Source organism: Gallinula chloropus (genome assembly GCF_964237585.1).
Source record: "Gallinula chloropus genome assembly, chromosome: 20".
Lineage (NCBI taxonomy): Eukaryota > Metazoa > Chordata > Aves > Gruiformes > Rallidae > Gallinula > Gallinula chloropus.
The window spans coordinates 4,619,299-4,640,385 of record NC_140105.1 but is presented as its reverse complement, the minus strand read 5'-3'; the positions used below and the strand labels follow the sequence as shown (position 1 = coordinate 4,640,385).

At 60.4% G+C, this 21,087-nt stretch overlaps 4 protein-coding genes across 4 annotated transcripts; all 4 read left to right on the top strand.

The window, feature by feature from the left end:
• Positions 1-1,269: 1,269 nt before the first annotated feature.
• LOC311199481 (CMRF35-like molecule 2) lies at positions 1,270-3,652 on the top strand (the record flags this gene model as incomplete). Its single annotated transcript, XM_084273583.1, has 4 exons — positions 1,270-1,303; positions 2,339-2,674; positions 3,094-3,181; positions 3,412-3,652. The coding sequence occupies 4 exons, from the start codon at positions 1,270-1,272 to the stop codon at positions 3,650-3,652; spliced, it is 699 nt and encodes a 232-aa protein (XP_084129709.1).
• Positions 3,653-6,234: 2,582 nt separating this feature from the next.
• LOC311199606 (uncharacterized protein) lies at positions 6,235-7,599 on the top strand (the record flags this gene model as incomplete). The annotated part of the gene is made up of 2 exons (XM_084273727.1): positions 6,235-7,029; positions 7,216-7,599. The coding sequence occupies 2 exons, from the start codon at positions 6,235-6,237 to the stop codon at positions 7,597-7,599; spliced, it is 1,179 nt and encodes a 392-aa protein (XP_084129853.1).
• A 5,120-nt stretch (positions 7,600-12,719) lies between these two features.
• LOC311199605 (CMRF35-like molecule 2) lies at positions 12,720-13,556 on the top strand (the record flags this gene model as incomplete). The annotated part of the gene is made up of 3 exons (XM_084273726.1): positions 12,720-12,759; positions 12,874-13,059; positions 13,465-13,556. 3 exons carry the CDS (start codon positions 12,720-12,722, stop codon positions 13,554-13,556), a joined length of 318 nt encoding a protein of 105 aa, XP_084129852.1.
• A 334-nt stretch (positions 13,557-13,890) lies between these two features.
• LOC311199603 (CMRF35-like molecule 9) lies at positions 13,891-18,037 on the top strand (the record flags this gene model as incomplete). Its single annotated transcript, XM_084273724.1, has 6 exons — positions 13,891-14,395; positions 15,149-15,290; positions 16,063-16,169; positions 16,681-16,733; positions 17,303-17,434; positions 17,727-18,037. The coding sequence occupies 6 exons, from the start codon at positions 13,891-13,893 to the stop codon at positions 17,847-17,849; spliced, it is 1,062 nt and encodes a 353-aa protein (XP_084129850.1). The 3' UTR covers positions 17,850-18,037.
• Positions 18,038-21,087: the final 3,050 nt, after the last annotated feature.

The window sequence follows — 21,087 nt, the reverse complement described above, 5'->3', positions numbered from 1 at the left end:
TGTGCAGGCTGAGGGGAGGGATGGTTTCCCAGCTCAGCAGCAAACAGATGGCTTTGGGTCCCAATAAATCCAATCAAGAAACTCCTCTGGGGACACTTGGTGTGGAGGGGAGAGGGGACAGTCTGGTGTGCCCACAGAGCCGCTCTGCTGCTTCATCCTCTTTTGGGGGTCTCGAGGGCACCCCGGTACTGCTGGGGCTGAGTTAGCAGGGGCAATGGGAACCACCACTCAATGCAAGGAAGGCTGGAGAGGCTGGGGTGTGCCTGGAACCCTGGCTGCCCAACCTTTCCTGGAAAGCTTATCTCCAGAAAGCAGATTTACAATCTCCAGCCACTTCTTGTATTTAGACCTTGGTGGTATTTGCAGCAGCTCAGCCCGTGGCTGGTCACCCAGCTCCCAGGGAATGAGTGAGGTTACCTGATGATCAGCAGGAAAATACAGAGCTGCTTCTCCCCATGATGAGGGGACAGGGACGGGACAGCACAGGGGGAAGGAGCAATCTCTGGCAGGGCCAAGGGTTTGTGCTTTTTACTCATTCCAAGGGGCACTGAGGAAGGAAGCAATCTGCAAGGCAGCTGCCAGGGAGGCAGCTTTGCTCTCTGTGTCTGGGCTCCTGCAGCTTTCAGTGAAAACGCCTAATTTCAGGAGGAAAAGAGTGTTGTCACTCAACCCCCAGAGCTGTGCTAAAAAAAGGCGGTTGGGAGGGGGAAATGAGACACTTTCTGCTTGAGAAATCAAACAGAGCAGCCCAGCTCACACTGGCAGCTTGCTTGGGAGCTGGGGAGCAGCACTGATCATCCTGCTCCAGCATCCCGGTCCAGCATCCCTACTGGCCCATCCACAGGGTCTGACCTGCATTCTCATTATCCTGATCTCTGGATACCTGCTTTGTCCTGTTTCCCCTGCAAAGCCCCTTTGGGCTCTGTGCTTGGGGAAGGAGCTGCATTCCCTGCTGGGATGGGCATCACAGAGGGGGAACCCATCGCATTTAGGCATTTTGCTGGGCATCTGTTTCAGAGCAAAACTGGACAGTGCCTCTCAGGAGCCACCCCCAGGGTGAGTCATGGTTCCCTGGTAAAGGGGAAGAAGTAACTGTGTTTAAAAAAGACACTGAGGGTGTGTGGGTAAGCAGTGCCCAAGGAATCAACAGGAGAAGGACGCTTGAGCAGCTCCTGGGGCACTTGGTGCATGTGAACCAGGCTCCATCCCACAGGGTTCTTCATGAGTAACCACAGGGCAAGCAGCACATCTGGACTGAGGAGCTATAAAATGAGGATTTTGCTGGTTTGGACCTTTTTCCCAGGTAAGACCCAGGAGCACAGCTCAGGCAGCTCCCCTGCCCCAGGCTCTGCAGAGCTGTAAGGCCACAGCAAGAGCCCAGCTGATACCATCTCCTCCTTGTGGCCAGTAGATGACTACGGGGGTGATCTCTGGGGTGTCTTTGAAATTGCTGTCCTGTGTACCCTGGCAATAAGGCTTCCTGCTCACTTAATAACATGCATGCTTGATGGGGGAGTGGGGGGTTAATGACTGGGGACATCTCATCTGGTGGGTGACAGGGTGGCCATGAGCCAGCAGTGTGCCCTGGGGGCTGAGAGAGCCAGTGGGATCCTGGGGGGCATCAGGAGGAGTGTGGCCAGCAGGTCACAGGAGGGGAACCTCCCCCTCTGCTCTGCCCTGGTCAGGCCCCACCTGGAGTGTTGTGTCCAGTTCTGGGCTCCCTGGGATAAAAAAGACAGGGATCTCCTGGAGAGAGGCCAGAGGAGGCTACAAGGATGATGAAGGGCCTGGAGCATCTCCCCTGTGAGGAAAGGCTGAGTGAGCTGGGGCTGTTCAGCCTGGAGAAAAGAAGACTAAGGGGGGACCTTGTTAATGTTTATAAATATCTGAAGTGTGGGATGCAGGGGGAAATGGGCAGCCCCTTTTCAGTGTCTGTGGGGACAGGACAAGGGGCAATGGCCTCAAGTTGGAGCACAGGGAGTTCCACACCAACATGGGGAAGAACTTTTCCCCAGTGAGGGTGAGGGAGCCCTGGGACAGGCTGCCCAGGGGGTGTGGAGTCTCCTTCTCTGGGGATATTCCAGACCCATCTGGACACCGACCTGTGCAATATGAGCTGGGGAGCTGCTTTGGCAGGGGGGTTGGACCCCATGATCTCTGGAGGTCCCTTCCCACCCCTGTCATTCTGTGATTCTATGATCTCAGCACCACTCCCTGGCACAGCAGGTCCATGGACACAGCATCCCTTGGGACAGGGTGCCCCTGAGCTCCTGGGGCTTGCTGGTTACCCAAGGTGATGCTGGGATGGGCTCATAGCATCTCTCCCTGTCCTCTGCAGGCAGCTGGGCTGTGACAGGCCCCAGACAGGTGATGGCTGAGCAGGGAGGCTCGCTGGGAGTGTCCTGCAGCTACAAGCCAGCCTACAAGCCCTACTCCAAGTACTGGTGCCGCCAAAGCTTCCTCTGGTTTTGCTTCACCTACATGGCCCAAACCAACGGCTCGGAGGTGACGGTGACACAGGGCAGGGTGTCCCTCACGGATGACCACACAACACACTCGTTCACAGTGATGATGGGCAATGTCATGCCGGAGGATGAGGGCTGGTACTCCTGTGGGATGAGGAGGAGCCTGTGGTTCAATCTGTTTCACACCACCAAGGTGATGGTCTCTGCAGGTAAAGGCAAAGAGGGGGTGTGTGATGGAGCCTGGCACTTGGGTCACAGCTCTGGGGACAGGGCCTTCCCAGACAGGGGAACACAGGGGTTGTCAAAGTGAGAACAAGCTCCTTCTGGGCAGTGAGACCCACTGGAAACTGCCCCAGCACAAATTTGGATGAAGGATGGAGGAGTCTGTACAGAGCTCTGTGCAGAGGAGAGACTCTCCCTCCCTGCTGCAAGGAGAATGGAGTTCCCAGCCCCTCACAATTAACCCCCCCTTTTCCTTCCTCCTCATCCCTAATGCCCATAGACCCCCCCAACTCCACTTCCCACACCTCCACGGTCGATATCTCAGGGCAGAGACCCCCTGAGCAGAGGGCAGGAAAGGGGGGTGTGGGGATTTCCACTTTGCTCTGGCTCTCTGTTTACTTTACAGATGCTTCAACCACAACCAAGGGCAGGAACGTGAGTTCAACAGCCAACAATCCCCTGTGCCCCACGGGCTGGAAGAACCCTCCAGTGCTGTGAGTCAGGGCATGGGGCCTGGGCGAGCCCCCAAGAGCATCTTTCAGCCTAAAACACCTTTTCCCCTGCATGCATCCCCCAGCCCTAGTTCCCCCCCATGGCTGCAGCTGCCCCACGGAGGATCCCGGGGGCACACGGGGTGGCTGGCAGACACGCAGGTGCCCCAGTCCCCATCCTCATTGCTCAGAGCCTACTCAAGCTCTAGCACATTCCCCTTTCTCCTGCCCAGGTCCCAGCTCAACGTCACCCACCTGCTGCTCTGCCTCAGTGTGAAGGTGCCCTTGGCGCTGGCCCTGGTGTGCCGGGCTGCCTGGGTGAGGAGCCAACGCAGGAGCCACGGCCGGGAAAACCTGCAGCTCTTGGAGGTGGCCGGCAGCACTGGGGCACCGGGCCTGCCCCGCACCCCAGAGCCACAGGAACACCCTCCTGCTCCCCTGCCTCCCACCCTGCTGGGGCTGCAGCACCCATAAGGGCCACCCTGTGCCAGGAGCTGCTCTGCTCTGGGTGCTTCTCCAGCATGGCCCCTCCTGGCAGCCCCACTGTGCTGGGAGGAGGGGGTTGAGGCCTGTCTCTGCTGAGCTGGAGCAACCAGCTGAAGACAATTTTGCAATAAAGCCTGAGAATCCTGCAAGTGCCTCTCTGTCTGTCTGTCCATCTGTCTGCTTCCTCTTTGGGCTGCCAGCCCTGCCCTGGTCACTGGCAGCTGCTGATGCTGCTGTGAGGAGCTGTGTGGGGACATGCTGCGGTGTGGCTGGGAGGGACATGTGGTCCCAGGGGCCACACGAGCACCTACCTGCTCCTCCAAGGCCCAGCTGAGCCCCAGTGCAGGGAGAGGAGCCATCAGCCCTGCCAGCCCAGCTCGATGTAACCAAGTGCCCATCTCCAGCTGAGTGACAGTCAGGGAACGGTGTCCTACAAGTGTCTCCCACACACAGCACCTTTCCTCCCCCAGCCTGAGAGCAAAGCTCCCACTGCACCCACCCAGCGTGGGGTCCTGTTCTTGTTGCTCCTATCATTTTCCAAGTTCTTCATCTCCAAAAACCAGGCACATGCACACTGCTGAAACGCTGCTCCTTATGGGTCCTTGTGTGCCACGGGGCAGCTGGCATCAGCAGCCACACTGGGGAGAGCACTGTGGCCACCTCCATCCTTCTGGGGGCTGCGCCGTGTCACACATTTCATGGCACAACCACCTCCAACAGCATCACCCCAGAAAGCTTTGGAGGAGAGTTGCTTCTTTCCAGCTCTGCCTAAGAAACCCAAATGCCCGAGGTCAGGAGCAGGGACGAACCAGGAACTCACAACCAGCTCCAGCCCCACGTGGCAAAGCCTCCACTGCAGACACAGAGGTTTGGCTGTGAAGGAGGGGTTGAGCTGGGGAGCCCAGCCACAGGCCCTGCATCTCGCTCACTCTGCAGCCTTGATTCTGATGACAGGGGCTGGGATGCTGCAGGGAGCACAGTGACCAGGGCTGGGCTTCCTCCCACTGCGGTGCAAACCCTTGGTTTGCTGTCTGGTGAGTTTGAAGGGCCTTATTTTCCTGGGCCTGGCTGGTGCCACCGCCTGGGTGACCACTTGGAATGAGAGAAACTGCAGGGTGGGGATACTGGAGGAGCCAGTGAGACCTCCCCAGAGTGCCCCTCCTGAGGACAGCTCCTGGCTGGCACTGTCAAGTGGGCACAGCCCTGCCCCCAGAGACACCATGTATGGTGGAAGGAAGTCAGTTGAGACCAGAGGAAGCCAGAAAGCCCAAGGTCTTGCTACACCTCCAGCAGAAAAAAAATACTGATACAGGGGGAAGAGAAAGCAAAAGCCCAGAGACACAACGAAGAAGGAGCGTGAGGAGCAGGAGGGCTACTGTGACAGGCGTTCCAGGCCGGCCGGTGCATGCAGCTCCTGACGCTGCTCGCCTGGGCGCTGCTGCCAGGTAGGGCTGAGGGGACCGCAGGGGCTCAAACCCCACGCTGGACCTGCCCACGGGGCAGGAGGTGTCAGTGTGGCTGGGGGAGAGTCACTGCTGCCGGTCCGTGTGTCTCCACAGGCTGCTGGGCGGTGACGGGACCCGGCACCGTGCGGGGATCCCTCGGGGGGTCCCTCTCGCTGAACTGCACGTACGAGGCCGGATACGAGAAGGATCCGAAATTCTGGTGCACACCGGGAAAGGCTTTTACCTGTGGCACTGACATCGTTATCACCTCGGAGCGGCAGCCCGAGGTGCGGTGGGGCCGATTCTTCATCAGGGACGATCGGCAGCACCGGGTGATCACGGTGACGGTGGAGCCCCTGGGCATGCAGGATGCGGGCACCTTCCGCTGCGGGGTGCGAAGGGAATACTGGCCTGACAAGACTGCCGATGTGGAGGTGATTGTATTGGAGCCCCCAGGTCCGTCAAAGCTCGTTCCTTCCCACGCGGCAACAGTGGCCACCACGTCGAGGGACCAAGGTACAGGACGAGATGGTGCCCTGGGTATTGGGGTGTCGGGGGACAAGGGCGGGTCAGTGCCCCCAGGCACCCACTACATCTGTCTCCTCTTTGCATTTGCAGCCACGACCCTCATCCCGGTCACCGCCCTCCCTGCGACCACCCTCCGACCGGTCGCGGCGGCGGCGGACGCTGCGCTAGTAGCCTGGCGCTACTTCCCGGCGCTGGCCGGGCTGCAGGTGCTGGCGCTGCTGGCCATGAGCGCAGCCGTGCTCTGGCTCAGCCTGCGGGGCTGAGCCCCGGCGGGGATCCCACGGCCGCGGCCGGTGCCGCTCCGCACCGGGACGCCCCGGCCCCGACGGCGAAAGGGCTGGGGGGGAAGGGGGGCGGGACGGGGCGTCCTAGTAGGCGGTCCCGGCGCCGAAGGCGTCTGCAATAAAGCTTCTTGAACACCGCTCCGCAGCTCCGAGTCTTCTTTCTACCAGCCCCGGGGTCGAGCAACAAAGGGGACCCCGTGCACCGCCCCGATGGGCCGGGCGTGGGCGTGGGGGCGGCCCCGGGGGCGGGTCGGACCCTGCGAAGGGGAACCGGGCGCGGCCAGACGCCGAGCTGCGCCGTCCCGGAGGCGCCATGCAGCTCCTGCCGCTGCTCGCCTGGGCGCTGCTGCCAGGTAAGGCCGGGCCGGAGCCCCCGCGTCCCGGCGCAGCTGCGGGGGGCGGCCCCGACGGGCGGGGCGGGAGCGGCGGCGGTAGCAGCGTCATTGCCGCGGCTCCGAGTGTCTCCGCAGGCTGCTGGGCGGTGACGGGACCCGGGACCGTGTGGGGACCCCTCGGGGGGTCCCTCTCGCTGAACTGCACGTACGAGGCCGGATACGAGAGGGATCCGAAATTCTGGTGCACACCGGGAAAGGTTCTTTTTACCTGTGGCACTGACATCGTTATCACCTCGGAGCGGCAGCCCGAGGTGCGGCGGGGCCGATTCTTCATCAGGGACGATCGGCAGCACCGGGTGATCACGGTGACGGTGGAGCCCCTGGGCATGCGGGATGCGGGCACCTTCCACTGCGGGGTGAGAAGGGAATATCGCCTTGACAAGAGTGCCGCTGTGGAGGTGATGGTATTGAAGCCCCCAGATCAGTCACCTCTCCTTCTTCCCAATGCAAGAACAGTGACCACCACGTCGAGGGACCAGAACCGTGTTACAGGACGAGACGGTGCCCTGGCCACGGGGCTGTCGGGGGACAAGGGCGGGTCAGTGCCCCCAGGCACCCACTACATCTCTCCCCTCTTTGCATGTGCAGCCACGACCCTCATCCCGGTCACCGCCCTCCCTGCGACCACCCTCCGACCGGCCGTGGCGGCGACGGGCGCCCCGCGGCAGCGCCCCGGCGCCTGGCGCTCCTTCCCGGCGCTGGCCGGGCTGCAGGTGCTGGCGCTGCTGGCCATGAGCGCAGCCGTCCCCCAGCCCTAGTTCCCCCCCATGGCTGCAGCTGCCCCACGGAGGATCCCGGGGGCACACGGGGTGGCTGGCAGACACGCAGGTGCCCCAGTCCCCATCCTCATTGCTCAGAGCCTACTCAAGCTCTAGCACATTCCCCTTTCTCCTGCCCAGGTCCCAGCTCAACGTCACCCACCTGCTGCTCTGCCTCAGTGTGAAGGTGCCCTTGGCGCTGGCCCTGGTGTGCCGGGCTGCCTGGGTGAGGAGCCAACGCAGGAGCCACAGCCGGGAAAACCTGCAGCTCCTGGAGGTGGCCGGCAGCACTGGGGCACCGGGCCTGCCCCGCACCCCAGAGCCACAGGAACACCCTCCTGCTCCCCTGCCTCCCACCCTGCTGGGGCTGCAGCACCCATAAGGGCCACCCTGTGCCAGGATCTGCTCCGTTCTGGGCGCTTCTTCCCCTCGGCCCCTCCTGGCAGCCCCACTGTGCTGGGAGGAGGGGGTTGTGGCCTTTCTCTGCTGAGCTGGAGCAACCAGCTGAAGACAATTTTGCAATAAAGCCTGAGAATCCTGCAGGTGCCTCTCTGTTTGTCTGAGTATCCTGCAGGTGCCTCTCTGTTTGTCTGTCTGTCCATCTGCCTGCTTCCTCTTTGGGCTGCCAGCCCTGCCCTGGTCACTGGCAGCTGCTGATGCTGCTGTGAGGAGCTGTGTGGGGACATGCTGCGGTGTGGCTGGGAGGAACATGTGGTCCCAGGGGCCACTCGAGCACCTACCTGCTCCTCCAAGGCCCAGCTGAGCCCCAGTGCAGGGAGAGGAGCCATCAGCCCTGCCAGCCCAGCTCGATGTAACCAAGTGCCCATCTCCAGCTGAGTGACAGTCAGGGAACGGTGTCCTACAAGTGTCTCCCACACACAGCACCTTTCCTCCCCCAGCCTGAGAGCAAAGCTCCCACTGCACCCACCCAGCGTGGGGTCCTGTTCTTGTTGCTCCTATCATTTTCCAAGTTCTTCATCTCCAAAAACCAGGCACATGCACACTGCTGAAACGCTGCTCCTTATGGGTCCTTGTGTGCCACGGGGCAGCTGGCATCAGCAGCCACACTGGGGAGAGCACTGTGGCCACCTCCATCCTTCTGGGGGCTGCGCCGTGTCCCGCATTTCATGGCACAACCACCTCCAACAGCATCTCCCCAGAAAGCTTTGGAGGAGAGATGCTTCTTTCCAGCTCTGCCTAAGAAACCCAAATGCCCGAGGTCAGGTGCAGGGACGAACCAGGAACTCACAACCAGCTCCAGCCCCACGTGGCAAAGCCTCCACTGCAGACACAGTGGTTTGGCTGTGAAGGAGGGGTTGAGCTGGGGAGCCCAGCCACAGGCCCTGCATCTCGCTCACTCTGCAGCCAAGATTCTGATGACAGGGGCTGGGATGCTGCAGGGAGCACAGTGACCAGGGCTGGGCTTCCTCCCACTGCGGTGCAAACCCTTGGTTTGTTGTCTGGTGAGTGTGAAGGGCCTTATTTTCCTGGGCCTGGCTGGTGCCACCCCCTGGGTGACCACTTGTAATGAAAGAAACTGCAGGGTGGGGATACTGGAGGAGCCAGTGAGATCTCCCCAGAGTGCCCCTCCTGAGGACAGCTCCTGGCTGGCACTGTCAAGTGGGGACAGCCCTGCCCCCAGAGACACCATGTATGGTGATAGGAAGTCAGCTGAGACCAGAGGAAGCCAGAAAGCCTAGGGTCTTGCTACACCTCCAGCAGAAAAAAATTGATAATACAGGGGGAAGAGAAAGCAAAAGCCCAGAGACACAACGAAGAAGGAGCGTGAGGAGCAGGAGGGCAACTGTGACAGGCGTTCCAGGCCGGCCGGTGCATGCAGCTCCTGACGCTGCTCGCCTGGGCGCTGCTGCCAGGTAGGGCTGAGGGGACCGCAGGGGCTCAAACCCCACGCTGGACCTGCCCACGGGGCAGGAGGTGTCAGTGTGGCTGGGGGAGAGTCACTGCTGCCGGTCCGTGTGTCTCCGCAGGCTGCTGGGCGGTGACGGGACCCGGCACCGTGTGGGGATCCCTCGGGGGGTCCCTCTCGCTGAACTGCACGTATGAGGCCGGATACGAGAAGGATCCGAAATTCTGGTGCACACCGGGAAAGGTTTTAACCTGTGTCTCTGACATCGTTATCACCTTGGAGCAGCAGCCCGAGGTGCGGCGGGACCGATTCTTCATCAGGGACGATCGGCAGCACCGGGTGATCACGGTGACGGTGGAGCCCCTGGGCATGGAGGATGCGGGCACCTTCCACTGCGGGGTGAGAACGGGCAGATTCCGGTCTGATGAGAGTGCGGCTGTGGAGGTGATTGTATTGGAGCCCCCAGGTCCGTCAAAGCTCGTTCCTTCCCACGCGGCAACAGTGGCCACCACGTCGAGGGACCAAGGTACAGGACGAGATGATACTCTGGGTATTGGGGTGTCGGGGGACAAGGGCGGGTCAGTGCCCGCAGGCACCCGCTGCATCTGTCTCCTCTTTGCATTTGCAGCCACGACCCTCATCCCGGTCACCGCCCTCCCTGCGACCACCCCCCGACCGGCCGTGGCGGCGGCGGACGCTGCGCTAGTAGCCTGGCGCTACTTCCCGGCGCTGGCCGGGCTGCAGGTGCTGGCGCTGCTGGCCATGAGCGCAGCCGTGCTCTGGCTCAGCCTGCGGGGCTGAGCCCCGGCGGGGACCCCACGGCCGCGGCCGGTGCCGCTCCGCACCGGGACGCCCCGGCCCCGACGGCGAGAGGGCCTGAGGGGAAGGGGGGCGGGACGGGGCGTCCTAGTAGCCGGTCCCGGCGCCGGAGGCGTCTGCAATAAAGCTTCTTGGACACCGCTCCGCAGCTCCGAGTCTTCTTTCTACCAACCCCGGGGTCGGCCAACAAAGGGGACCCCGTGCACCGCCCCGATGGGCCGGGCGTGGGCGTGGGGGCGGCCCCGGGGGCGGGTCGGACCCTGCGAAGGGGAACCGGGCGCGGCCAGACGCCGAGCTGCGCCGTCCCGGAGGCGCCATGCAGCTCCTGCCGCTGCTCGCCTGGGCGCTGCTGCCAGGTAAGGCCGGGCCGGAGCCCCCGCGTCCCGGCGCAGCTGCGGGGGGCGGCCCCGACGGGCGGGGCGGGAGCGGCGGCGGTAGCAGCGTCACTGCCGCGGCTCCGTGTGTCTCCGCAGGCTGCTGGGCGGTGACGGGACCCGGCACCGTGCGGGGATTCCTCGGGGGGTCCCTCTCGCTGAACTGCACGTACGAGGCCGGATACGAGAGGAAACCGAAATTCTGGTGCAGACCGGCAAAGGTTGTTTTAACCTGTGTCACTGACATCGTTGTCACCTCGGAGCGGCAGCCCGAGGTGCGGCGGGGCCGATTCTTCATCAGGGACGATCGGCAGCACCGGGTGATCAAGGTGACGGTGGAGCCCCTGGGCATGGAGGATGCGGGCACCTTCCGCTGCGGGGTGAGAAGGGAATACCGGCTTGACAAGAGTGCCGCTGTGGAGGTGATGGTATTGAAGCCCCCAGATCAGTCACCTCTCCTTCTTCCCAACGCAAGAACAGTGACCACCACGTCGAGGGACCAGAACCGTGTTACATGACGAGACAGTGCCCTGGCCACGGGGGTGTCGGGGGACAAGGGCGGGTCAGTGCCCGCAGGAACCCACCACATCTCTCCCCTCTTTGCATGTGCAGCCACGACCCTCATCCCGGTCACCGCCCTCCCTGCGACCACCCCCCGACCGGCCGTGGCGGCGGCGGGCGCCCCGCGGCAGCGCCCCGGCGCCTGGCGCTCCTTCCCGGCGCTGGCCGGGCTGCAGGTGCTGGCGCTGCTGGCCATGAGCGCAGCCGTCCCCCAGCCCTAGTTCCCCCCCATGGCTGCAGCTGCCCCACGGAGGATCCCGGGGGCACACGGGGTGGCTGGCAGACACGCAGGTGCCCCAGTCCCCATCCGCATTGCTCAGAGCCTACTCAAGCTCTAGCACATTCCCCTTTCTCCTGCCCAGGTCCCAGCTCAACGTCACCCACCTGCTGCTCTGCCTCAGTGTGAAGGTGCCCTTGGCGCTGGCCCTGGTGTGCCGGGCTGCCTGGGTGAGGAGCCAACGCAGGAGCCACAGCCGGGAAAACCTGCAGCTCCTGGAGGTGGCCGGCAGCACTGGGGCACCGGGCCTGCCCCGCACCCCAGAGCCACAGGAACACCCTCCTGCTCCCCTGCCTCCCACCCTGCTGGGGCTGCAGCACCCATAAGGGCCACCCTGTGCCAGGAGCTGCTCTGTTCTGGGTGCTTCTTCCACTTGGACCCTCCTGGCAGCCCCACTGTGCTGGGAGGAGGGGGTTGAGGCCTGTCTCTGCTGAGCTGGAGCAACCAGCTGAAGACAATTTTGCAATAAAGCCTGAGAATCCTGCAGGTGCCTCTCTGTTTGTCTGTCTGTCCATCTGCCTGCTTCCTCTTTGGGCTGCCAGCCCTGCCCTGGTCACTGGCAGCTGCTGATGCTGCTGTGAGGAGCTGTGTGGGGACATGCTGCGGTGTGGCTGGGAGGGACATGTGGTCCCAGGGGCCACACAAGCACCTACCTGCTCCTCCAAGGCCCAGCTGAGCCCCAGTGCAGGGAGAGGAGCCGTCAGCCCTGCCAGCCCAGCTCGATGTAACCAAGTGCCCATCTCCAGCTGAGTGACAGTCAGGGAACGGTGTCCTACAAGTGTCTCCCACACACAGCACCTTTCCTCCCCCAGCCTGAGAGCAAAGCTCCCACTGCACCCACCCTGCGTGGGGTCCTGTTCTTGTTGCTCCTATCATTTTCCAAGTTCTTCATCTCCAAAAACCAGGCACATGCACACTGCTGAAACGCTGCTCCTTATGGGTCCTTGTGTGCCACGGGGCAGCTGGCATCAGCAGCCACACTGGGGAGAGCACTGTGGCCACCTCCATCCTTCTGGGGGCTGCGCCGTGTCCCGCATTTCATGGCACAACCAGCTCCAACAGCATCACCCCAGAAAGCTTTGGAGGAGAGTTGCTTCTTTCCAGCTCTGCCTAAGAAACCCAAATGCCCGAGGTCAGGTGCAGGGACGAACCAGGAACTCACAACCAGCTCCAGCCCCACGTGGCAAAGCCTCCACTGCAGACACAGTGGTTTGGCTGTGAAGGAGGGGTTGAGCTGGGGAGCCCAGCCACAGGCCCTGCATCTCGCTCACTCTGCAGCCAGGATTCTGATGACAGGGGCTGGGATGCTGCAGGGAGCACAGTGACCAGGGCTGGGCTTCCTCCCACTGCGATGCAAACCCTTGGTTTGTTGTCTGGTGAGTTTGAAGGGCCTTATTTTCCTGGGCCTGGCTGGTGCCACTGCCTGGGTGACCACTTGGAATGAGAGAAACTGCAGGGTGGGGATACTGGAGGAGCCAGTGAGACCTCCCCAGAGTGCCCCTTCTGAGGACAGCTCCTGGCTGGCACTGTCAAGTGGGGACAGCCCTGCCCCCAGAGACACCATGTATGGTGATAGGAAGTCAGCTGAGACCAGAGGAAGCAAGAAAGCCCAAGGTCTGGCTACACCTCCAGCATAAAAAAAATACTGATACAGAGGGAAGAGAAAGCAAAAGCCCAGAGACACAACGAAGAAGGAGCGTGAGGAGCAGGAGGGCTACTGTGACAGGCGTTCCAGGCCGGCCGGTGCATGCAGCTCTTGACGCTGCTCGCCTGGGCGCTGCTGCCAGGTAGGGCTGAGGGGACCGCAGGGGCTCAAACCCCACGCTGGACCTGCCCACGGGGCAGGAGGTGTCAGTGTGGCTGGGGGAGAGTCACTGCTGCCGGTCCGTGTGTCTCCACAGGCTGCTGGGCGGTGACGGGACCCGGCACCGTGTGGGGATTCCTCGGGGGGTCCCTCTCGCTGAACTGCACATACGAGGCCGGATATGAGAGGTATCCGAAATTCTGGTGCACACCAAGAAAGGTTACTTTTACCTGTGGCACTGACATCGTTATCACCTCGGAGCGGCACCCGGAGGTGCGGCGGGGCCGATTCTTCATCAGGGACGATCGGCAGCACCGGGTGATCACGGTGACGGTGGAGCCCCTGGGCATGCGGGATGCGGGCACCTTCCTCTGCGGGGTGAGAACGGGCACATTCCGGTCTGATGAGACTGCCGACGTGGAGGTGATTGTATTGGAGCCCCCAGGTCCGTCAAAGCTCGTTCCTCTCCCCGCGGCAACAGTGGCCACCACGTCGAGGGACGAAGGTACAGGACGAGATGATACCCTGGGTATTGGGGTGTCGGGGGACAAGGGCGGGTCAGTGCCCGCAGGCACCCGCTGCATCTCTCCCCTCTTTGCATTTGCAGCCACGACCCTCATCCCGGTCACCGCCCTCCCTGCGACCACCCCCCGACCGGCCGTGGCGGCGGCGGACGCTGCGCTAGTAGCCTGGCGCTACTTCCCGGCGCTGGCCGGGCTGCAGGTGCTGGCGCTGCTGGCCATGAGCGCAGCCGTGCTCTGGCTCAGCCTGCGGGGCTGAGCCACGGCGGGGATCCCACGGCCGCGGCCGGTGCCGCTCCGCACCGGGACGCCCCGGCCCCGACGGCCAGGGAGCTGGGGGGGAAGGGGGGCGGGACGGGGCGTCCTAGTAGGCGGTCCCGGCGCCGGAGGCGTCTGCAATAAAGCTTCTTGGACACCGCTCCGCAGCTCCGAGTCTTCTTTCTACCAGCCCCGGGGTCGGCCAACAAAGGGGACCCCGTGCACCGCCCCGATGGGCCGGGCGTGGGCGTGGGGGCGGCCCCGGGGGCGGGTCGGACCCTGCGAAGGGGAACCGGGCGCAGCCAGACGCCGAGCTGCGCCGTGCCGGAGGCGCCATGCAGCTCCTGCCGCTGCTCGCCTGGGCGCTGCTGCCAGGTAAGGCCGGGCCGGAGCCCCCGCGTCCCGGCGCAGCTGCGGGGGGCGGCCCCGACGGGCGGGGCGGGAGCGGCGGCGGTAGCAGCGTCACTGCCGCGGCTCCGTGTGTCTCCGCAGGCTGCTGGGCGGTGACGGGACCCGGCACCGTGCGGGGATTCCTCGGGGGGTCCCTCTCGCTGAACTGCACGTACGAGGCCGGATATGAGAGGGATCCGAAATTCTGGTGCACACCGAGAAAGTTTGTCCGTATCTGTGGCACTGACATCGTTATCACCTCGGAGCGGCAGCCCGAGGTGCGGCGGGGCCGATTCTTCATCAGGGACGATCGGCAGCACCGGGTGATCACGGTGACGGTGGAGCCCCTGGGCATGGAGGATGCGGGCACCTTCCGCTGCGGGGTGAGAACGGGCAGATTCGAGTTTGATGAGAGTGCCGCTGTGGAGGTGATTGTATTGGAGCCCCCAGGTCAGTATTTGTTGCTTTCCCAGGTTCCTTCATGTGTCCCCCTGCCATTCCTTGGAGGAGGGGCTGCAGGGTAGGGCAGCTTGGAGGAGGTGGTTTCCCAGGCACCGTGGGGCAGCCCCAGGATGTCACTAAGGCTCAGCAGGGTGCTGCCTTCACCCATTCCCCACACCTAGATTTCACCACAGCCCCTTCTTGGTACCCCAGAGTCATTCATCGCTGGGACACACCAACCTGATCTCCATGTCCCATTTCCCCCATAATCAGAATCTGCTAGCCCTGTCTTTGCTCTCCTTGCCTTATTTCATAACACCAGCATGTTCCTTCCCCCCTGTGCCGCCCCATTTCCTGCTATGGGGCAGTCAGTGTCTGTGGGCACCAGGCCCTGGGCTTAGGGAATGTCCCTTCCTGTCACCTTCCTGGAGGGACCAGCCCCTACGGTGAGACACATGTGGCTGTTGTGTTGGTGCTGGGCTGGGCTGGAGTGCCCAGACCCCCTTCCTGCAGCAGGAACTCTGCTGCGTGTGTGTGTGTGTGTGGTCTGGGGGAGGACCGGGACTGCAAAGAACCTCCCAGGCAGAGGCAGGGGATTGCAGCCCCCCCACCTAGAGCAGCGTGCTCTGGACCTGGCAGAGGGGACCCAGAGTCTCCTGGCATGACAGAAAGGGGATCAGTTCTGGCTCACTGCAACACCTGTAGAAATTTTTCCCTGCAGAGGCAAGGACCCTTACCAAGCTTCTCCTCTTTTTGCTGCAGGTCCCTCCAAATCATCAACGTCCCAAGCCACAACCCTTACTCCCTCTAGCTCTATATCAGCCCCCATACAGACAACTACCCAGGGAAAAAGTGTGCAACCGAGTTCAGATTTCTCCAACCAGAAAGACTCCAGGTCTTCAGAGTGAGTAACAGCCCATCATCCAGAGCAGCCACCTCCATCATGAGCTCCCTCCCTGCAGCTCTTCACATCTCCCCTTTGGGATCCTGCATTAGCCTTTAGAGAGCAGCATTTCATCCTCTCAGCCTGGAAAATAATCGCAGCAGCCCTGGCAGCTTGGCCCTGCTTGTTCCTGGTCTCACAGCTTAAGCAAGGCACAAGTTACCGCCATGTAAGAAGCGGTTTCTGACTGTAGTGCTGAGCCCATTTCCTTCCCCAAAACTCAGCGGGACTGTTCACTTGTGGGAAATGAAGGGCTGAGCTGGGTCCTGGTCTGCTTTCTAGTCACATGCAGCCCCACAGAGATATCTCACAAAGCTGAGACCGGACCAACAGAGCTTCCTCCATCCTCTTCCTCCTCACTGTGTCGCAGGAAGTGGGCAAAGCTGAGGCTTCCCATCAGCACGCTCAAGGGGTGCTGACACACCAAGTGTGCCAGATTCCCGTTACAACGGTGGCAGCTAATAGTGGAGCTACATCAGAGCTAAATTAGGCGCAGGACCCGATCCTTACAACAGTTGAAGACGCAGCAGCTCTCAGAGCCGTTTGCTTCTGCACTTTTTGGTTTGCTTTGCCCATGCCCAGCTTGCAGCTTGACAACCCCCCACCTGCCCCCCTTCCTCTCAGGGCAAACCCCATCATGCCCAGCCCCTGCCTGCGGGCACTCTCCGTGCTGGTTCCTCCCCAGCCTGCTGCTGAGGAGCCAGGTAAGAACAGCAGCTCTTTTTTCTTGCAGCTGGAACAAGGTTGAGTTCATCCTCGCTTTAGCCATCGCAGCGGTTCTTCTTATCCTTGCAGTTGCTGCTGCCTTTCTGGTAAAGCTGTTCAGGAAGAGGAAGAAGGGTAAGCAAAGCTGTCACTGTCACGCACACGCTGGTTCTGCACCAGAACCTGGGTTCTGCTGTGTTTAGTGTTTCCTCTATATTTCTATTTCTTTTCCTCCCCCGTTCCCTTCCCTGAGTCATCCAAATCCTGGGTCTGTCACTGAAACCTCAACCAAGGAGGCCTCCTTGGGAGTGGGACTGTCCCACAGGTCTGATCCCAGCAGATCTCGGGATGGGTGCTGCCTGGCACAGCACCCACTCGGGTTTGCCCAGGCAGTTGGCTTCCCCAGAGGTTTTTGGTTGCACTGGGCTTGTTGTGACATTGAAGGCGAGTGTGAAGGACAAGGAGGGACAGAAAGGGGAAGTCAGTCACCAGGTGGGACCTGGTTTTATTTGAGGAACTGCTCCAGATTAGACAGCTGATGGGGTAGCAGGTTCCCTTCCTGCTTTACAGGGAGATTCACAGGTTTTTAATACATTTCTTTTCCTCTGGCTTCGCTCCCATCTAACCATGTCCGTGCTCTCTGCAGCCCTCTCCGGAGCAGCCGTAGAGATGGACAGGATACGCAGCATGTCACGTACAGTAAGGCAAACCTCATTAGGACTTGGGATGGTGAGCCCTGAGCTCACCCAGGGAGGGGAAATGTTACAGCCCACGCTGGGAGAATGAGCTGCCTGATCCATTTGCCTTCAGCTAGGTTCTTCACCCTTTTGGGTGGGGAGGGATCCTTCAGGCTTCGTTCACCAACAAGAAGACCTGACCAGGGATTTTGTGTGACTATCACAGAATATTCCTGGGAAGGGAATTTAGGATTGAGCTGAGAGGTTTCTCTTCAAGCCTCTCCAAGCAGGGCACCTGCTTCTCTGGGCATCGGGAACCTCCAGCAAAACTCACAACTGCAGGCAGCTGTGGAGCAGCTGCTCTTGGGAAGCATTCTCCAATGTTTTCTGCCAGTTTATGGGTAGGGGCTGGTGTCACTAGCCAACTTTCCCCTGGGAAATGTCAAGCCAACCCTTGATGTGGGTTAAATTTCCTCCCCATGCTTTTGGAGCCGTCGCAGCTCTCATCAGGGAAGATGTTCCCATCCCTATGGGCTGGAGGCAGGGCAGTGACAGGAAGTTAAGAGTTCATCCCTCTCCTTCATGTGCTAGGGAGAGGACACCTTGAACTACGCCAACATTAACACGGGCACAGCTGAGAGCCACTTGTACAGCAATGCTGGGACTTTCCACTGCTTGGCAGACAACGCTACAGAATACACTGAGGTCAAGCAGAGCAATAAGGTAGGAGGATGCAAAGCTTGGGTGGAAAGATGAGGTGGGGGGGGTGGGGGACAGTGTGGGATGGGATGGGATGGGATGGGATGGGATGGGATGGGATGGGATGGGATGGGATGGGATGGGAGGGAATGAGTGGGTAGGGAGGGAGCTGCAAAGGCATGTACCAAGCTGGGGTGCAAATGACCCTGGATAATGTGGGTGACCTCTACGGTCTCCACGGCTGCTCCTGGGTGCTTAAAGCAGCTGAAAGAGGTTCCAGCAGACAGTGTTGGTGTTTGTCCTCCTCCCTTCCCAGCGTTCAGAAGACATGACACGTGCCACCGTGAAGCAGCACGGGCTGGAAAATCAGATCTACGCCAACGTGAGCTCAGCCCCAGCACCCAGAGAAGCACTCTACAGTACAGTGCAGAGCGTGTGAGCCGGCCCCCTGCGCTGCTCCAGCTGCTGGCACTGCTGGCTTTCTGCTCAGCCAAGGAGCTGGCTTGGGAGCAGAGCTGCTACTCTTGTAGGCTCAGACGTTTCTTTGGAGCAGCCTCACAGAAGATGAGGTTGAGCAGGAGGTGTGGAGTGGGAGGAAGATGAAATCGTCCCTCTGCGTTTGGAGGCTTCACCCCTATACCAATGGTGCTGGGAATAAAAAAAACCACTCAGTAGCACAGGCAAGAGACTGGCCAGGCAGGGTGGGGAAGAGCCTGGCAGTGGGTGAGGGTGGGCTGGGGGGTGGTGGGTGAACTGCCTGGCTCTGTCCACCCAGTGCCCGCTCTGCTTATCCCTTTTGGCTGCATTATTCACGTGGGCTGAAGCTCCGAGCCCCAGCCTGACTTGTTTTCATGCTGATGCCAGGCAGCGCTGGCAGCTCCTGAGAAGAGTGACAGGGAGAAATGTTGTATCCAAACACCTTGGTTACAGCCAGATATAACCTGGATGAGGTGCCTTAGGGTCTCGGTGCAAAGGAGACAACAGAGGTGCTCCCATCCCTCCTGCATGGGAAGTGGCTCCCCCACCCCCCCCCCCCCCATTCTCCCAGAGCCCCCAGGGACCTTTGCTTCTGCTCTCCCCCCTCCACCACCCCCAAGCCCCCCGGGCTGGGAGCACACAGGTGGGCTGGCTCATGACCCTGCTCACCCTCTTCTCTGCTGATAACTTACTCTCTGACCCCAGTAAACAGGTCTGGTGTGAAGTGCTGCTCTGTTAGCAGCGAGCAGCCAAGCATGCAATAGAACCTAACCCTGTGTCTGGCTGCACTTGCACAGCGATTTTTCCACCCTAAAGGGTTCATTGCACTTCTTTAAGGGACCCACTTCTTTAAGGGCAGCGACTCTGGACTCTGCTGCTCCAGTGTGAACCCTCAGCCCCACCCCACGGTGCTCCCCACGGGACATCCCACGGGCTGTGTGTTAGGGAATGCTTTTTCCCTCTGCATGCTGGTACCCTCCTCCATACATATTCCCTCAGCTCCTGCCCAGCGCCGGTCAATTCATCCATCCATCCCCCAATAAACCAGCTCAAGGGGTGGGCATCTATTGGTGAGGCTGTAGAGTGTATTTTCCAGACTTCATTTGGAGAGAATTTTGTTAACTTTGTTAAGTGCTGCAAAGCTTTGTTTGGTATTTTTGTACTTATTTTGTTCAAGAAGCCGTGGGGAGCATCCCTGTTCTGTCAAAACCAGACAGCTGGAAGTAAATGTCTCTGGGTGACAGTTGTGGTTGTTCCTATGTAAGTTTATATTCCTGTGTAAAGTAAAATTCCTCCTGTGTTTGGTTGGGTGCTGGGATCCATCCTTTCCCACCCTGCATGGGGCTGGGCACCAGAGGAGGGAGCACACAGGGAACAAATTGGTGGCAGCACAGACAAACATCACTTGATGATGAGCATCCAGATGGATTCCAGCCACTGCTGGGAAAACAGGGAAAGCAAACCCACCCACACACACCCACACGGACCAACTTCTGCCACAAACTTCATGTGGAACAGGGGGAAAAGAAAGGGGAAAAAAATCCCATATTGCTCCTCCTGCTCCAACGTTTATTACTAGAGATGATAGGAATCAGGAGGAGGAATCAGTTGGGGGGTTTTTTAGGTAACAGGGTCCCTTCGTGCCGTATCTGGAGGTAGTTTTCAGGCTTTAAAAAAAGGAACTAAATGGTTTCCTCAAATTAACCCCCTGCCAGGGTGCTGAGGCAGAAATAGCTGCCAGCTGCATGATGTGGCCATGCAAAGGGCACAGGGTACGGGTCCCTTGGGGTGTGCAGCACCTTCCGCACGAGCCGTTTTAAGCACTGAAGCTGATGACTTTCAGGCTTCCTTGGGTAACTTCAGGAGCACAAGAAATGTGCCTTTTCTCCAGAAATGACAGAAATGACACCTGGCAGTGAAACCTTCGTGCTTTCGGCACTGGAAGAGCTGACCCACGATGGAAAAGGGGCTGGGAGCAGAAAACCTGAGCTCTTCCACACATGTGGTCCCATGCAAGTGGTTTTGCCCAAAGAGAGGAGATTTCCCATGCCACAGGACTCCGGGCACTGTAGCTCAGAGCAGCTGGGCTGGTGTCAAGGATGGGGGTACCGATTTGCTTTGTGAGGGCAGCTCTGCCCCAAAAATCATGACCTGCAGGACTCAGCTCAAAGTGGTTTTGCCCTTTACATGACCAAGCCACGTGTTTTCCTGCCTGAAGCTCACCTTTGTGTTGGAGCAAGCAGTGCTGAGGGAGCAGTGCTGGGGCAGAGCTCACCCCGTGCTCGTCCCATCCCCAGCACTGGGATGCGATGGGTGCACGGGGCTGTCTCCCAAGCAGGCTGGCTGCTTGCTGCCTGCATGGAGGTCCCCCTTCATGCATGGTGAGCCTTTTCCTGCTGGCATGGAGATGCTGAGGAGGTCCTGCCACTCTTGGCCTTTACAGGCATGGACTAAACTGCACCTGTACAAGGGGGAAGCCCTGTCTGGAGCTCAGCAGGCTGCACAGAGCCCTCCTGCAGCCCGGGGAGTCCTGAGTTATCTAAACTGCTTGCCCTTAAAACCCTTAGGGCCCACAAGCATTCCTTGCCCTGTATCTGCAGAATCTCCCCAGGAAATGACAGAGCTGCCAGAGTTGCTATCATCACCCCCACACTGCTTCCGATTTCCCCTGCTGAAACAATTCCACCCCCCCACCCTCCCCGGCTCCCCAGCAGCTGTTAGAGGGGGTGAGGTTGGCTGGCAGAGCCGTGGCTTTGGTGGTGATGGTCTGCCCCTGCCATACCTTCATTGCAGGTGCTCCCTGCCATCTGGGCAGTTCTTGCTTTGACCATTGTACAGGAATAGGATGGTTTGGGCTGGAAGAGACCTTTAAATCTCATCTAGACCAACCTCCTGCAATGAGCAGGGACATATTCAGCTAGATCAGGTCTATCAGGGACCTGTCCAATCCAATTGTGGATGTCTCCAGGGATGGGGCATGTACCACCTCCCTGGGCAACCTGTGCTGGTGTTTCCCCAGCCTTATTGTAAAAAAACCTTCCTTTTATCTGGTCTAAATCTATACTCTCTGAATTTAAAACTGTTCCAGTGGTCCTGGGGCAGCAGCAAACTTGGTACTCACCCCTGGGCTCCCAAAAAGTCTCCTCTGTCAGGGCAGGGGGGCAGTACCTGTTGCTGCTGAGAGCTTCCTGAGCAGCATT